The following is an 18,290-nucleotide window of genomic DNA, read 5'->3' as shown; positions in this document are numbered from 1 at the left end:
TCCATATTTGTTAGAATCAACAGTAGTCTGAATTTTTATGAGCATATGTACTACATAAATTCAAAACTATATTATTTTCAGGTAATTGTTTCCTCTTTACTAAGTTAACATTAGCCAGATTTCCTTTCAAGCCACATTATGTGCTAAATTTTAGCATAATTTTATATTGGTAATTTTTACCTTATTCTAAAAGGGGGGTGTAGAAAAAGCATTAAAGGCAGTTTAGAATTTAAGCTGGCCAAAGGTTATCATACACATCAGAGAATTTTAATTTGAAGAGTATCCCTCTTCTCTATAATGTTCTGCTCATAAAAGGCATTCTACCTTCAAAGGAACAGTTGATGAATTCAGCTTTTAGTGACCTATGTGACTCTCGACTACAGCAAGATATGTTCATTCCATAATATTCACTGTCTGCTTAAGGCCTGATGCAAGCTTGTGTCTGCCAGGTTTATCACTTTCCCCCTGGATTTTCTGGTTTCCTTTTTGAATGAAAGGGACCTATCTACAGGTTATTAAATATTACAATATACTATTACTTCATTTCTCTTTACCTCTTCTAATCGGTAATAACTAGGAAAGTTGGACTGGGATTGTGTAGGGTCTGTAATGTTAGATTTCATTCTGTGAGAGCCAGTTAAGTTTACTTATTCCTTCCCCATCCTCCACTCCTCCAAACCCTGTCCCAAGGAAAAAGAAAATGTCAGAGTGGTAATCATGAAGAATCTTCCATCAATTCTCAAATCTCCTGTCCATTAGAACATTTCCAGACACTCCACGATCTTGTATGCTGTCAGTCTACAATAAGGATTTGCTGAAAGAATCAGAGCACTTCTCTCTGCACGTCATTTTGCACCTAAAAACTCAATAGTTCTGATTGATACTGATTTGCAGAAAGAGGTACATACATCTGATGACATTTGTTAAAATTCAGAATGACCCTTTCTAAATTTCTCACTAAAACTGAAACTAACAGGTGCTTGTGAACCTACTGAAAAAGTTAATTGTCAGTTAAGGATATTTCAACATAATTAAAGCTCTAACAATTAAAATCAAGTATTAAGTAACTTAATAAACAAAAAGCAAAAAGACTCAAACTATTCCAGCTTCACTCTTTATATTATATTACCATAGTAATTTTAATTTTCCTAAATCTTAGCCTTTTTTCTGAAAATAAATTTAAAAAATAATGGCTGGAGAATAACTTTTAAGCTGTGGTTAAGATTCAAAGGTTATAGTTCAAGTGCTCAACTAATTTTAATGAGAACCGCTCCACCCCACCCCCATCATATATTTGTCTGCACCTAAAAATAAAAGGAGTAAAGATGATCTCTAAGGTCAAATGGGGAAGTAATGTGAAAACGTACTGAAAACAATCAGGCCTCTGACAAATATTACTCCTCACTATAACACAGAGGAAAACACATGGATTTATCCCAGACAACGGGGATGGAATTTTTGCTTACTAGCTGTGTGGTTCTGTGGGGATGAACTTTAAGCACAATCCAAAAAATGAAAATTCTAGGGTTACTGTGAGAGTTAAAGGCTAACATTTAAAAAGTGCCTAGTAGATTTAAAAAAAATAGTCATTCAACAAATCACTCCCTTGCTAAAATCCCTCCAACAGCTACCCACTGCTAAAGAAACTCTAAACTCCACATGTAAACCAAGTTCTACAGCTTCTGGCTTCCACTTCTCTGACCTCATCTACTTCTCGTCATTCTGTAACAAACCAAACATATTCAGTCTCTTTCCTCTGCCTATTAGGCAGACTTTTGTATTGCCAGCTCAACTTCCCAATTTTGGTCCAAAGCCTCAGAAAACTTCCTGACCACCCGAACTATGCCTATTCTCCACCCGCTGACGTTGTTTTATATCCCTCTTTCATTTACTGAAATTGTTCATTGCCAATTTCTTTCCAATTAGAATGTAAACTCCCTGAAGGACAAGACTTTTGTCTTTTCAATCCTATGTCTCCAGGCCAGGCTGAGGTGAGAGACATGACTCAGATGCAAAACTGAGGATGCCAAATAGTCCAGCAATCCAGGAAAGTACTAATGCAACATTCTAAAAAATAAAAATTAATGCAGAAAACCATGCTTAACTATCAAAAACTTTACATAGTAAAGACAGGATCCACTCAGCACCTACGTGGCTCATCCTGATGCCGGCCCTGCTTCACACAGGACTTGCCAACAATTTAACTAAGCGCTTACCACAAGCCAAGTATTAACGCTCCCTGAGGCTGCAGAAGAGCAAAAGAACGGGAAAACTACAAAAGACTGGGATTTAGACTTTTGAGAGCTTATGTCCTATGGCTTCAGAGCGTTGATGCACTGTCACTTTAGTACACATTCAAAGAGTAAAACGTTCAGCATGACTAATAATACGGTACAACTTGTCATCAAAGACTTAACAATTAATACTCTCACCCATTCCTCCACCACTAGAAAACCACGACCAGGAGCCTTCGGTCCCAGGGTGTGAGAATTGGAACTCCCAGGGCAGGATGATTCATTCATTCATTCAGAAGCAGGACTACTTGAGTGCGCTTGGTCTTTAACGAAAAGAAACGAAACCCGGGAGATTAGTGTAGATACAAATTTAATAAGCTTAACTTCCGTAACAAAGCACTGGTGGCTGGGGAGCGGTGGTTGAAAATACAAGCACTCTTACAAGAAAGAAGTGACTGTCTCAGCTCATCACCGAGGGAAGGCCTCCGGGAGACGCGGCTCCAGGTCTCCCGCCATCAGGGGGACTGGACCAGCTCCGCGCTGGGAGGGACGCGGCCCCACCCACCGCGGCCCGCCGCTCTCTGCTCCCCCAGAGAAACGCGGGGTACCCCAGTGCGCACGCGCCAACCCGCCAAGTGTAGGCCCGCCGCCCGCCACAGCGCCTGCGCACAAGACTGAGCAGGGGAAGGGGCGAAACCAGGAGGGAGAGAGGAGCGCGCGTAAATGCTAGAGAGGCGGGCAAAGCCGGGCTTGGGGGAGGGCTCGTCTTCCGGAAAGTCTGCATTCCCGGACGAGCAGAGTCGCCGCTCACCAAACTCCCGCTTGTGAGATGACCGGAGAAAGTCGGCTACCCTCTGTACCCATCGGAGATCTTCAGACAGAAGCCTTCAGGATGAAATCTGGACCCGCAGGAGGCCGGCTCCCCAGACAGCGGAGAGAAGCGTGGCGGGGGCACGCATGCGTGGTAGGCTCTCTCCACGTGCAGCCGGGCCGCGGCCTCCCCGCGCTCGGAGGCCCCGCCCCGGCCCCGCCCCCGGCCTCCGCATCCTTCCGGACGCGCGGAGCCGGCGAAGAGGAAGGAGGTTGGGCCTCGCGGCTCGGCCCCGCCTCGGCACTCTCCTATTGGGCTTGGGTGAGGGCACCCCCTCCCACCGCCTTCCCATTGGAGCGCGCGTGCAAGCGGCGCACCCCATTGGGCCTTGCGGATTTGGGCACCAAATTCAAAGATTTTAAAAGTACCAGCTGGCGCCTTTTAGAAGCTAGAGCTCTGAGAAGCTGGCCGCCCCGTCTTACGTCGCGGTGGCAGTTCCCTCACCTGAGGCGGACTCCACTTGTCCTGGCATGAGCCGGCGCCCCTGCAGCTGCTCCCCACGGCCGCCCTCCGGTTCCTGCCGCTGCAGCTACGGCGCCCTGACAGCCGCCGGGCGCCCTCGCCCCTTGGACGGTGGGTGAGAGGAGAGGGCGCGAGCGGGGCTCGCGTTCCCTGAGGGGTGCCCGGTGCAGGGGGACAGGGGGGACCGCGACCCGGCCCCGACACCCTTCCGAGGCTGCGCGTGCGGCCCCTCGCTGGGCCTCGGGCGGGCGGCGGCGGGCCCCAGCGGGCCCCGGGACCGGGGGAACGATGGCTGGGGTCCGGGGAGGGGGAGCAGGGGTGCAGAGGTTGGATGGCGGGCCGGGGTCCCGCCGTGCACGCCGAACCTGGGCGCCAGTACCTGGGGAGGTGCAGGTGAGGGCCTCCCGGGTTGCCCTTTTTCGCGGGGAAGGGCAACCTATCTCCACCCCGCCGGCCTGGGCGCCAAATGCCCCCTCCCCTCCCCCACCCCACCCCGGGCTGCATCTCTGACAGGCCCACGAGCGGGGACCCCCAGGATCGGCCGGGGCCCGACGCGCACTTCTTGCGCCCCTGTTCCATGTCTGCCCCGAACCTCAGGTCCGATGTCAGTCCCCCCGGGTTTTCACCACCTCGGTCTTCCTGGCGGGCGCGGGAGATCGTGCTCGCGGTTATCTCCCGCCTCCTCCGCCAGGCCCGCGCCCTGAAGGGCCCCCTTCCGACCCCTCAGGATTTCCAGGGTCTCCCCTCAACCCACTCCCGCCAATTGGAGGGACCCCCCTCATCGGACTGGGCCCTGTTGGGATGTCCAAACAAAAACGTTCAATTTCTCCTTTTTCCCCTATTACCCAGTGACTCAAGTCTCAAGGCCTGGAGTCAAAAGGAGAGAGGGGGAAAAGAATGCACTTTTTAATACAAAACCATGAATTTATCCAAACGTAGTCGATTTTGAAGAACTTAGGAAGAAGATTTGAGAATTGAAGAATCCTTTTTTTGTTTTGGGTTTTTTTTTTTTCTGTGCTCCTGAAAAGCTAGTCTTTTATTCCAACTCCTGGATGGAAGGCACTCAAATAGACGCTTACTTTTATCCCCTTTGTTGCTATCTCTAAAAGAGATCCAGATGCATTCATTTTACCTCAGAAATTACCCAAAATTTTGAAAATTAGCAACTTGATACTGTGATATTTGGTAATCACTGAAAGACGCCCCTTATTTTAAGGAAAGGAATTTAGAAAACTCAAAAAACAATTTTAACAGGTTAAGTCTATTTGTAGAAGACCCTGGATCTTAAATCTCCCTGTGAAGTTCTAAAGATTGGTGGCTTTAAGAACGGATATTTTTTGATTTCTTAATTCCAGTTGTCTTTACTACCTTGCTCCTCAAGACCCTCAAGAGAATATTTACTGTCCCTCTGGATTTTTTTTCCCTGTTTACAAGTTTGAGGAAATGAAATGAAAAAATGTATTATATTCAAATGCTTCTGAAAGTAGTCTTTTCTAAGATTTTCTCTTAGGGATTATGGCTGATTTGCAGTTTATGGCGGCAAGCCTTGGGGCTCTCTTAAATTCTTAAGGAATAGCCATGGCTCTCACGTTGGGCACATGCTGGTTATCTTGCAGGTACTGGAGATTATGGAACTTAATTATTTAGTATTGGAATAGCTGTAAAGATTTTTAATTTTAAACACTGTAGTCTAGTTAACTATGATATTTTAACATGAAGTGTCAGATCCATATTGGAAAGTTAAATAGGTTAAGTACAGTGAACTATAATACAGTTTTTCATGATTGGACTATTGAGTCAGTAAATAAGAGTTTTAAGAAATGTAGTGCTGAATCTACCAGCTCCACGAGGTAGATATTAGTATCTCCATTTTAGAAAAAGTGAAAGAGTAATTGAATGTTCTAGATCACAAAGCTAGTCAAAAGACTGAGCAAGGATTTTCATTTGAAGTTGGATATGATTCCCAGGAAAAATATTTAATTCTCTGAAATGCATGGTCTGTGTAGAGTGTATTTTGCTACCTTTAAAATGTTCATGATTTGCATTATAAAGAATATGAAGGGATTTGGCTTTCAAAAATAATGTGAAAATGGATTGTATTTATTGAACCATACGTGACAGGGGCTCTGCCATGCGTTTAGTCCATTTTTGTTTTACCACATTTTATAAATGAGGAAACAGGCTTTAAGAGTTTACTTGCTCAGTGTTTTGTTTTGTTTTATTTTGTTTTTGAAACCTTAGATGCTCAAGATTTAAACACCAGGGAATTGTTTACTCCACTTTCTTTCATCATCCACAACGAATACAGTATATCTCCAACCTCTGTTGACTTTACCCTTCTAAAAAATATCTCAGATCTATCCAGTTATCCTCATTTCCACTGTGGTTATCCTAGTCTCAGGGGCCTTACATTCTGGACGCCTGTGATTAGCTCTTCTAACTAGTCTCCCTGCTTCCACTCGTACCTTCCTACAATTCATTCTCCACAACTGCCAATCATTTTTTTTTTAATGTAAACCAAATGTCTCTATTTAGAACCCCTCAAAGTCTCTTTATTACACGATAAATAAAATCCGTCTACCTTAAAAATTCTATAGAGCATTCTATATCTCTCCAGCCTTAATTTTCAATCAATTCTTCCCCTAGCTTGCTAAGTTGCAGCCCTGCAAGCCATTCTCTTGAAAGCTCTGCACTTGTCCTTGCATCCAGGTCCACCTCTGTCTGAATTTTGACAAGGCTTTCAGATTTCATAATGTCACCTCCAGAAGATCTTCCCTGACTGGTTTCTTTCCCTCTCCACATGCTGTCATTAAGTAGGCATTGGATAAATGAATGAAGTGGCAAAACTAGACTCAACTCTCATCTATCTGATTCAAGAAGTCACAGAACCATGTAATACTCTTTTTCCCTTCCAGGATAGCATCAGATGAGTTATATTTTCCAAATTGTTTAGGGACATTTGGATTGGTGGTGGGGAAGCACTGAACTACTTAGAAGATATGGAATCAGCTTTTTATAGTCTGCTTTCAGCCTCCTTTTATATTAAAAGGTGGCAGTTTTACATGGAGATTTTTAAAAGAATGTTACGTAACTTCACACTTTAAATCTACAACCAGCATGCAGATTTCGGAACTAGTGAAAGGAACCAGAGTTCCTTGGAGAAATAACTGATTCTATGGATGGAACGAGGGAAAAACAAGATGAGCCTGACCTTCTAGTTTAGTGCCAAAAAGTAAGGAATGTCAAGTGAACATGGACTTACAATGGCAAACGTTGGGACATTTTGAGCAACAACATAAATAATGTACTATTAGATTATAACCAGAAGTCTGGAAGTCTGTATTTTTATACTTTTTTTTAATGTTCTTTATCTCACTTCCCAGGTGAGATAGAGGAAAGAATACTGAATTTACTGTCCAGAAGAATAACCTCGCCCTCTTAACTACCTGTCAAATCCTGTGCAAGTTACTTAGATAAGTTTCAGTGTTCTCATTTGTAAATAATAGTGCCTCTCCATTCTCCCTTATAAGATTGTGAGAACCAAGTGTTTGGAAACAAACTGGAAATTATTAACACTTAAACAATTGTAAGGGGTAGTTGAATCATTACTAGCTCTAAATTTAAAGAACTGTCCATATTCAAAGAATAATGTGGAATGAAAGAAGATCTATAGGATAGTCTCCCAGTAACTGAGTTCTAAAGACAGCAGAGGAAGAATGACTTTGAAAAGAATTGGGTTTCTGAAATATGGTTTCAGGTCTCTTCCCTTTAGGCAGCCAAACAAAAGAAAAGGTGTGTCTTTGTAGGTGGCTTCTTTATAATCCTCACACATAAAATTCAGTCCTGTGTAAATCATATGTAATTCTTAAGGCAAAAACAAAAATATCTTCAAATTTTTTTACCCTTCTTCGGAGTAAAAGAGAACCACTCAGAATAATTTGTTCTAGAGGTAGGGTTAATTTGGGGGTTAATTACTTTATGCCCCTAAACTCTAGGTTTAAATCTAATCTTTAGGGTCAGTTCAAGGTTTATTGGGTCCTAGAGCACATACCATGTGTCTTTCACTGTGCTAGACATTTGGAACTAGGATTCTTTTCTATTAAGATGTTCTTTAGTACTTTGACTTAAAGTTTCCACTCTAAGTAAAACCAGTAAAATTAATATGAACAGATTACCAGTATTTAGTATGGACTAAATGTGCTGCATGTACATACATTTACTTACAGGGTAAATTGTTACCTACATATGATTGGTTTGCAGGAGGTATAGTAGATGGGGTACATTTGAAGTACATACCATCTGTATACTCTGCCTTCAGAAATGCTAAGCAGTTTTTATGAATTCATCTACTATCTTCTGTCCCAGAACTATGCCTGTGTTCACATTATCTTTCAAAATGAATGCCCCTTCCCAGCCTCTATGTCCTGACAAAATCCTAAACATCCTTCAAAGCTGTTGTTCTCAACTGAGGAATGGGGGGAATTTTGTTTCTTCTGCCTTCCTCCAACTGCCAACATTTGGCAGTAAGTAGTAACTGGAGACTTTTTTTTTTATTTTCCTGCCTAGGGAGTAGCGGCTGCTCGTGGCATCAAATGGGTAAAAGTTGCTAAACATCCTACAGTGCACAGGACAGCTCCCAACAACAGAATAGTCTGGGCCAAATGTCAATAGTTTGGTTAACTTATGGATGATTAAACTTACCGCCTTTCCTGTCCTTTCTCCAAACTACCTGTAGATTTCTTGATTAATTATTGTGAGGCTTATAATAATTGCTTATGTTTAAATGTATGATTTTTTGTTATTTTTATCAAAATTTTGTTTTGACCCTTATACATTCCCCTCCATTGTTTTAAATATATTTCTAGAAGTATTTGATCACTATATCTTTTACCTTAGACCCCATTCTAGATGTATCACATTTCCTTATTTGTCCCATAAGCACAACTATTTATTAAATAGTCCCTTTTGTCACTATTTTCTGCTTAATCAGATGTAGACTTTAAAAGTCAGATGTTATATAGATTTAAAAGCAAACTATTCTGAAGCGCCCCTTTAAGAAGATGTATATACTTACAAGACTTTAGTAATATTTTCTTATATTATTGTTTCATGTCAATAATTAAACTTGAATAGTTTCACAGCTACATGGGCAATACACGTGCTGAGAGAATGGAAACTAAGTCTCTATGTCCCAAACTTAAGAAGTAGAGATATGTTGAAATTTTGCCATTAGGTGATAAATAATGTCATGTTCTTTTTGTAGGTTATAAAGAAGAAAGTTCTACTCTCTCTGTTAAGATGAAGTGTGATTTTAATTATAACCGTGTTCATTCTGAAGTTAAACCTGTAAAACCCGATGACAGTCGAAGACAAGGTTCCTGCACTCCTGCATATTTGGAAGATTCTTATAAAGGCCGCACTAAAGACTATGAAAGGTTATCAGACATTGGGTCACCAATTGTGAGCCCCAGGACTGTAGAACTTGAAACTGAAAACAAGCCCTTGCATAATAAGGAAAATCAGCATGTGCAACAGACACTTAATAGTTCAAATGACACAGAAGAACTAGAGACCAGTGGCCCTTATGAAGACAGTGGCTACTCTTCATTTTCACAACAAAGTGGCCTCAGTGAACATGAAGACAGTAGCCTTCCCCTGGTGGAAAATTTCAGTGACAGTCCGCAGTCCTGCCTGCCACAGACGCAAAGCCCAGACCACTATCCCAACAAAAACTTGCTGCCCGCTCTTCATTTTGCAAAAGTGGTTTGTTCAACGTTAAAAAAAAATTCTAAGCGAAATCCTAAAATAGACCGGGAGAAGCTGAAAGAATTTATATCCAGTGGAAATTTCAGATTACAGAATATAATTGGCAGGAAAATGGGCCTAGAATGTGTAGATATTCTCAGTGAACTCTTTCGAAGGGGACTCAGACATCTCTTAGCAAATATTTTAACACAGCTCAGTGATATGGACTTAATCAAGTAAGTATCGTTGCTTTGAGTGTATTAGTATAATCCACTGAACATTTTTGTTAGATGGCTCAGTACCACCAGCTCATGCCAAGACTTAGTAGGTAGTCTTGTGCTGTATAATTGAGGTAACAACTTTTGTCTGGTTGCTAGTATTTTACTATCTGCGTACCACTGAGATGAAAGAATGAAAGTATGATTTAATCCAGTTCTTTCAAATTTCATATTTATGCTATGTTAGAAAACTTTCTGTTAGATTGGGGTCTTTTGGGTTTTTTTGTTGTTGTTCTGAAATCGCTAATAGATAAGCTACATCTTTTGGGCTTACCTTGAAAACAACAGCCGAGGTCTAATGTACAGGTCCAATAAGAATTATGGTTTTTGTCCCACTTGAAAGTGTGAAATAATTTCTGTTCTTAGGCCATTTTCAATGTAGGGCTCCTAAATTGGACAGTGATGAAAATATGGAAACCCACAAATGGATCTGATTATGACTGTTTCTTAGAAACCTTCTGTTAAACTACCCTTTCTTCCTTGTTCCACTAGAGAAAATCTGTTAGGCTGAGGTAACTGAGAATTAAGATGTTTATAAAGACTGTTGGATTAGAGTGCCTCCAGCTCAACTGAGTTCATTTTTGGCTTTTTGAAAAAAAATTTTTAGAGGTACTCTTTGTGTTACTTTACACTGGTTCATGAAGTATAGCTGAAGCAAAACAGACATAAGTATTCATTTTTATTATCGGCTAGCTTCTTGAGGGATAATCAACATCACAACATTTTAGTTAACAAAATGGATTTTTTTTAATTGATTTCTATTAACAGCAGTTTATTCTCAAGTTCTTTGAAATTTGTCTATAACATTACCAAATAGCCAAGATGGTGCCATATATACAATGGGGCTACTTATGTAATATTTGTTGATATTGTGAAAAAATGAAGTACGAAGCAGTGGTTCTTAAGCCTGGATGCACTTGGAATTACTTGATAGTGAGCTTTCAAAAAATCCAGAGCCCTGGCCCCCATTTTTGTTAATTAAACCCAAGTGACTATCCATGGGGCATCCTTAAATCTTAATGAATGCCTCAGGCAATTCTAATGTATAGCACAGCTAATAGAAATTTCTCTTTTGCACTGTCATTGTTCCTGTAATATATTCATCTTAGCTCTTTGTGATGCTCTAATTGTTTCCTTTATAATTTACTTTTCCAGTGTGTCTAAGGTGAGCACAACTTGGAAGAAGATTCTAGAAGATGATAAGGGGGCATTGCAATTGTACAATAAAGCAATACAAAGAATTACTGTAAGTCTTGGCAGTTGTTGTAATTTTAATATATATCAGTGCTTATTACCTTTAGAAATAGAGGAAAATAGTAAAGAAAACAAATGATATGGAAATCCTTTATATCATAACTCATTAAAAAATTCAAAGATAAAGGGGATGGAATCCCACCCCAGTCGTTTATTTCTTAGGTTCTCCATAGAAATGAAATGTCCAAAAGTAAAGGGGAAATTACTCAGGTCTCAGATGGTGAGGGTTGACCGTATAGCCAGTCTTGGTTACCATTTGTATTTTTCTGTTAACAGGTATTCAGTAAGTTATCTACATATTGAAGATTCTTAATGTAGGAAGGGGATTAATTTACTTTCCAAAATAGTAACTTTGGAGATAGTTCTGAGAATAAAGATCAATACATGATTAAAATTTTCAGGCCTAGGAGTTGGCATACTTAGGTCCAAATTTTGGTGCTGCTACTTACTAGCCCTGTAACTTAGACAAACATTGCTTAAATTCTCCAAGTTCAGTGTCTTTATCTATAAACTGGTGTTATGGAAATTTTTCTAATCTAAAAGATTGTTTTGAATCCATTCATAACACTGAGATGACACGTAAACATGACTATTGCCATCTGCTGGTGGCCTGGAAGAGTGACCTTTTGTCCTGGCAGTAGTGCTTTATAAATCATGTATTAAGTGCTATATACTAAACATGTAAAGTACTTTGTCAATTTCTGATTTGCAGTTTCTGTCAATAACTTGGTTGTTAGGCTTTAAATGTCTGAATAGTTGTGTGTGGCTGTGCTTAACCATGTGCAAGTAAATCGGATGCAAGAATAAATCCTTTTTATTCTCATTTGCCCTTTTTTACATGTACAGACATAAAAATGCCTGCTTGATGAGAATACTAGAGAATGTTTTTTAGTCCTATTAAAACTTTTTTTTTTAATTAGGAAAAGAACATCAAGTTTTCACCACATGCTTCAACCAGAGAATACGTTTTATTCAGAACTGCATTAGCGTCTGTGCAAAAATCAGCAACCCAGACTCTCCCCAAAAAAGATGCTCGAACTAAGTTACCTGATCCAGGTGATCAGAAAGGTTCTACTTATAGTCGACACAGTGAATTCTCTGAGGTAATTATTTGTTTAATAAATTAGAAATATATGGAGGATTTATTAAAAGGGTGTAGAGTATGAAAACCATTTATAATTCAACTAAGCAAATTAGGAAAGTACACAGATGTCTTTTTATGCCAAAATAATACATATAATTTGTCATTGTTTATGATAGTTCAGTGGTGTTGAGATCTGATTTGGAAGCACTAAGAAGATAAGGAAAACCTTGATTTTGAAGTTTCTTATAAAACTTTTCAATATTGTGTTTCACAATTACTGCCCTAAATAACTGAGGAACAGGGCTAAGCATGAAGAGGTCAACTTTCAGAAATTGAGGGCCTCCAAGTATACTTTTAAATCATTGAGTAATGTGTATTCTACTCACACGTGAATAATTTTGCAAGCTTAATTTTAAAAACCACCATCTGCATGTTTTGAAATAAAATGTTCACTGTCTTATATAATATATAATAAAATTTAGTTTTCTGTCTTAAATGTTCCTGACATAACTAACAGAACACGTAAAGTTATTCAAAAACACTTATTGAGCATTTTATCAGGCACTGCATAGATACTGAAACATGGTACCCTTCACAGCTACATAAAGATCAATGCCATATAATGTGGTAGGTGCTTTAAAAAAATAGAACTAGAGGTAAAAGAGTAACCAACTCCTGAGTGACACCAGGAAGACCTCACAGAAAAGGGGGCATTTAAGTTAGGTAATGATGTGTGGGTAGCATTCATGAATAAAAGAGCATTTTGTAGCATTAGGAAGTGACCACTGGACCAATTGACAAGTAATAACTCTCACCCTTTGAACAGTAAGCTTAAGGGCGGGAGTTGAGTGTGACATTGGTGCTTTATACATGTATTGGGGTAGAGGTGCCCTTGTTTTTACTAAGTTACATTCAGTCCTTACTAAAATCTGTTTATGAATTTTTTTTCTTTCCAGGTTGCCAAGACTTTGAAAAAGAACGAAAGCCTCAAAGCCTGTGTTCGCTGTAATTCACCTGCAAAATATGATTGCTATTTACAACGGGCAACCTGTAAACGGGAAGGCTGTGGATTTGATTATTGTACAAGGTGCCTATGTAATTATCACACCACCAAAGACTGTTCAAATGGCAAGCCCCTAAAAGCCAGTTATAAAATGGGTCCTCTACCTGGCACTAAGAAAAGCAAGAAGAATTTACGAAGATTGTGATCTCTTACGAAATCAATTGTAACTGATCATGAAGGTTAGTTAGAAAAATGTTAGATTTTAATTTAAAACAAAAAAAAAAAAGTCTTGTGATTTTCAATTTTATGTTGAAATCAATGTACATGGGATTTTTTGCCCAGTGAGCAAAGAGGATGTACACCTCTTAAAATATTTTACAATTTAATGTGAAAAAGTTTAAAACTCAATATAAACCAGAAAATTTAAATATTTTAAGAAAAAGGGAAACTAGTTATCTGATGATTGTGATTCAGAGGTAAAATAAAGTTGATTCAATTTTATGGTAAAGGAAAGCCATGTAATTTTACCTAGACAGTCTTAAATATAATTCTTGGTTACCATCTTTTAGCATTTGAGACATTTTATTTGCTTTACCAAATTAATAATACCAATTGAAATATCAACTTCTGGTGTCTGTTAATTTAAATGTTTTGTCACCTTTAACCTCTTTTCCAGTGTGTATATATCCCAAAAAGTATCTTTTGTGAAATCTTTCTTGTTTTCCTTATTTGTAAAGTTTGTATGTTTTAATATTTTGTACATATGTAAATATTTCTGTATTTTTATGTGTCAAAATAAGAAAATAAATGTCTTTTGTATATACATGTGAATAAATTTTTTTCCTGTTATGAATAAAAGTATTACAAGCTTAATAAATATTATGAGTATTTTATTTAGATAAACATTTTAATCCTAGAAACAGCTGAGGTAAGAAGCTGTAGGGGACTCATTGCTACATGTGAAGGAACTGAGTTGATCTTTATCTGTCTACTTGCCTGGGGACCTTGTGAGATTACCAGGCTCTATTCTGATAAGAGTTTTCTCCCCACTCAGTATCTTAGTAGTTGTAGAGGTGGGTCTTGAAATAAGCATCTCGAGGTGGTTCAATACAAGACCATAAAACAGACTTTGAGAAATACTGGTGTATTAATTCATCACTAAACCAGTTAAACTGTATGGGTTAAACAGCCACCAAAAATAAATAAATAAATAAAAATTGTATTGAAAGGATTAAAAAGAGTATGTAGAATAAAATGTTATCTTTGACTGCAATCAGAACGTTTGTGCTGATAAGAGCCTAGGACAAGGACATTTTTTCCCCTAAATTCTAAAGTTGAATATATTTTGGTTTCAATTATGCATACAGACAAATTAAGAGTTTGAATTCAGACCAGATGCCTAAAGACTTAAGAGGGCCTCACAGATCCTCTCAATCAATAGGGCCTCAAAGAAGCTTAAAAGGTATTTGCTCTTGATCTCAGATGAAGCCTGAAGTAGAGGATTTATCTCGGATTTGTGGGTGTGTCTTGTCTAATGGAGTAAAACCACCAATAAAATTAACACTGGTTTTTCCTGAGCTATGTTGAGGTAAAGTTGACAGACAAAAACGTTAAGTGTGTCATTTGATGTTTTGACATGCACACATGAAGTCGTCACCATCACCACAACTAAGATAATGAACATAATCATCATACCCCAGTGTTTTCCTGCCCATTTGTAATCCCTCCAATTAGTCCCCAGGCAACCACCGATCTTTATGTCACTGTAGATTAGTTTGTTTTTTCTGGAATTTTGTATAAGTTTGTTATGTACTCCTCGTCTGACTATCACTAAATATTCTGAGATTCATGCATTTTGCGTTCATCCCTTTTACTTAATAAGCAATACACTGTTCGATATACCACTTCGTCTATATGTATGTTCACCTTTTGTTGGACATTGAGATTTTTCTCCCAGTTTTTTGCTGTTAGGATTGAAGGTGCTGTAATCATTTGTATACAAGTGCTTTGTAAGTGGTATTCTTTCATTTCTCTTGGTAAATGTCTAGAGAAGTAGAATGGTTGGATTATATGATCAGTGTATGTTTTAACTTGTTAAGAAAATAGCAGAATGTTTCCAAAGGTGCTGTATCATTTTACAATCTCACCAGCAGTGTGTGGGAGTCGCATTTACTTCACGTTCTCATCAGCACTTGTCAGTCTAATTTCAGCTATTCTAGTATGTGTGTAGCAGTGTCCCATTGTGGTTTTAATTTACATCCCCCTAATGACTAGTGATGTTTGCCATTGTCATTCGCCATCATACATTTTCTTTGGTCAAGTGTCTAGTCAAATGGTTTTATATGTGTGTATGTGTGTTATTGTTGATATCTGAGAGTATATACTCCAGGCACAAGTGCTTTATTAAAGTGTGTCTTGTCTTTCAATTTCTTAGTGTATTTGGAAGACTTTATTTTTGATCAAGTCCAGATTATCAATTATTTATCTTTAATGGATCATACTTTTGTTGTATCTCAGAAACCTGCCTAGCCTAAGAGCATATGTAGATTTCTCCTATATTTTCTTCTAGAAGCTTTATAGTTATAAATTTCACACTTATGTGTATTATCCATCTGCAGTTAAATTTTGAATATAGTGGGAGGTATGGATTGAAATGACTGTTTGCTTGTTCCAACATCATTTGTTAACAAGACTGTCCTTTCTCTACAGAAATAATTTTGCTTCTTGGTCAAAAATTGGTTTTACCTAAACATGAGGGACTATTTCGGGACTCTGTTCTGTTTAATCTCTTTGTGTCTTGAACTTTAAAACAACACTGCCTTGATAACTAGCTTTATAAATCTTAAAATCAAGTAGTGACAGTCCTTTTCCTTTTATTTCAAAAAAAGTATTTTCTAAGTAGTCTATTCTAGGTCCTTTGCAATTATGCATAACTTTTATAATTAGTTTGTCAGTTTTTATAGAAATACAAAATGGGATTTTGATTGAGATTGCAATGAACCTATTAATCTATTGGATTAGATTAAAAGAGAACTGTCATTTTAACAACACTGAGTTTTCCAACCCATGAACATAGTAGGTCTTCCATTTATTTATGTATTTTAAAATTTCTCTTAGCAATGTTTTTTCTTTTCATGCCTTACACATCTTGTGTCAGATTTATTCCTAAGTATTTTATATTTTAATACTATTGTAAATGGTGTCTTTAATCTCAGTTTTCAATTATTTATCTTTAATATATTGAAATGTAATTGATTGATCTTATATCCTACAACCTTGCTAAAGTCAACTAGTTATCAGATTTTCTATGTAGATCACCTATGTCTTCTGAAAATACAGTTTTATTTCTTCCATTAGTCTATATGCCTTTTATTTCTTTTTCTTGCCATATTATACTGGCTTAAGCCTCCAGCAAAATGTTCAATAGAAGAGCCTTTAAAATATCCTGCAATGATCCCATCCTCTTGGTATTTACAGCTTTGTGCAGTCTCCCACGCTGCCTGAGGTTTGGTCTATGTGACTAATAGAACAGAGCAGAAGTGATGGCATGTCAGTTCCAAGACTGTTATCAAAGCCATGGTGATTTATATTTCTTTTTCTCTCAGATCCCCCACTGGGGGACGGTCCACTGTGAGCAGCCTACAGAGGGGCCCACATTGTGAGGAACTGAGGTCTTTGGAAAAAGTCCCACGTGGAGGAGAATTGAGCTTTCTTCCAGTTGCTGAGTCTGTGAGTCTTTGGAAAGCAGATCCTCCAGCTCCAGTCTTGGCTTCAGACAGCTTTAGTCCCTGAATACAACTTGAGACACCCAATTAAACTGCTCCCAAATTCCTGGCCCCACCACCAGATCATAAATGTTTCTTGTTTTAAGCCCCAAAGTTTCAGGATGATTGTTTATGCGATAATAGACAACTAATTCAAAGTGGGCACACCTTTCTAGGAGCTTCGGACAAGAGAAAGATGAACAGAAGCCTTTCTTCATGCTCCCCAATTAGCTACACTAATGAATGTTAAGAAGTTCAAGTTTTCCCCAGGACTCCAAGACATGTAATTTCTTGGCCTGGAAACAATTCTAGCATAAGCACAGGAGAAAAAGCCACCTTACAGCTGTGTAGAAGGTCCCCGAACAAAAAACTCACACTCCCAGACCAAGATAGGTTTGGGACTAGTATGATCATCAAAATTATTAGGCTATTTGAAGTCTGCTACAGAAGGGAGAATGAACAACATAGATGTAAGTATTTTCGTGTTTACTGTGATACATATATTTTTTAGTCATTTTTTTTTACAGAAAGTCACAGTACTAGCTTAAAGCTTACTAAAACGTCTTTCTTTGTATTCTGGCATCCTTTATGTTTTACGAGTTGAATCTAGATACATCTTACCTCAAATGATTCCTTAGGTGTGGTTCATGTTGTGGCAAGAATAGATGACCACATTCAGAAGGGCCCTGAAGCTGACGCCGCTCAGACGTGGTCTCTCCTAGGAGCTGGTCTCCAAGGCGACTTCCTTTCCAAGGCATCTCTGGTCAGGCCGATGGGCGGTGTGTACTTTCACACAGTCACTCCTGGCCACGCTAACACAGAGCCAGGACCGCTGGTGTTTCTGATTAGTTGGAGCGACCGTTCAGTAGCAAATGCTACTTCATTGAGACCTTTATTCTACCGAAGAAGGTTAAGGTTTGGCAGCTCTGTATTCATTCTGTACCACTTATGATGGTGGAGATTATATTCCAGCGTTTCTGCTAAAATCTCAACGTGTTCATATGCACTGGTCTTTTGTGAGTGATCTCCTTGTCATATTTCACTGGAGCAAATACTATATTTGCATATTAGCACAAAAGCCTTGTTTGCCTTTGACCAAGGCTCATGTTGGTGTGTTATCTGACACCCAGAGGTTAGCTTTTGCCATGTTCAGTTCACACAATTTGAGGGACTGCCCAAACGATTGTGTGTAAGACAGAACAGTGCTAGTTCTTCCACTAAAGTAATTTCTTAAAATCCTAATCTCCCCTGGGTTGCTTGGCGTAGTTCCCGTTTCCCCGAATTCCACTCCAACAATGTGAACAGCACAAAGCCACAAGGTGGTGCTCTTATAACGCTGCACTTTTGATTTTGTTCATTCGTGTAAAGTTTAATATAAAAATGAATGAAACAAGTTTACTGCTTTTCTATTCAATTTGTATTGTCAGCTTACAACAGAAAGCCCACAACAGAGTGTTTAACTACAATAAATTGATATAAACAATTTCTATTTTGATCTTGGGTATCAAGAACAGAAGCCTTCCTTATGTTCCACATTTTTATTCATTGTTTATATTCTAAGTCTAGATCTGTCCAATGCAGTGGCAACGTGTGAC

At 38.9% G+C, this 18,290-nt stretch overlaps 1 protein-coding gene across 3 annotated transcripts; it reads left to right on the top strand.

Annotated features, from left to right (window-relative positions):
• The first annotated feature begins 3,132 nt into the window (after window positions 1-3,132).
• FBXO5 (F-box protein 5) lies at window positions 3,133-13,869 on the top strand. Of its 3 annotated transcripts, none has more exons than XM_072966064.1 (5): window positions 3,133-3,195; window positions 8,831-9,548; window positions 10,746-10,836; window positions 11,765-11,947; window positions 12,885-13,868. In XM_072966064.1, the coding sequence occupies exons 1-5, from the start codon at window positions 3,192-3,194 to the stop codon at window positions 13,134-13,136; spliced, it is 1,248 nt and encodes a 415-aa protein (XP_072822165.1). In that variant the 5' UTR covers window positions 3,133-3,191; the 3' UTR covers window positions 13,137-13,868. The 3 variants fall into 3 exon arrangements, with proteins under 3 accessions (XP_072822165.1, XP_072822164.1, XP_072822163.1); XM_072966063.1 differs by having other exon boundaries at window positions 3,167-3,198; XM_072966062.1 differs by lacking the exon at window positions 3,133-3,195 and adding an exon at window positions 3,376-3,678 and having other exon boundaries at window positions 12,885-13,869.
• Window positions 13,870-18,290: the final 4,421 nt, after the last annotated feature.

Source organism: Vicugna pacos, chromosome 8 (genome assembly GCF_048564905.1).
Source record: "Vicugna pacos chromosome 8, VicPac4, whole genome shotgun sequence".
NCBI lineage: Eukaryota > Metazoa > Chordata > Mammalia > Artiodactyla > Camelidae > Vicugna > Vicugna pacos.
The sequence above is the reverse complement of the archived record's forward strand: the minus strand, read 5'-3'. Positions and strand labels throughout refer to the sequence as shown.

What these genes read in the sequence shown, in the direction of transcription:
- FBXO5 (XM_072966062.1), top strand. Translation starts at nt 3,576, where the DNA reads ATGAGCCGGCGCCCCTGCAGCTGCTCCCCACGGCCGCCCTCCGGTTCC. An exon ending in AGTGATATGGACTTAATCAA is followed by an intron (nt 9,549 to 10,745) that starts GTAAGTATCGTT and finishes TTACTTTTCCAG; the next exon opens with TGTGTCTAAGGTGAGCACAA. An exon ending in AAGCAATACAAAGAATTACT is followed by an intron (nt 10,837 to 11,764) that starts GTAAGTCTTGGC and finishes TTTTTTAATTAG; the next exon opens with GAAAAGAACATCAAGTTTTC.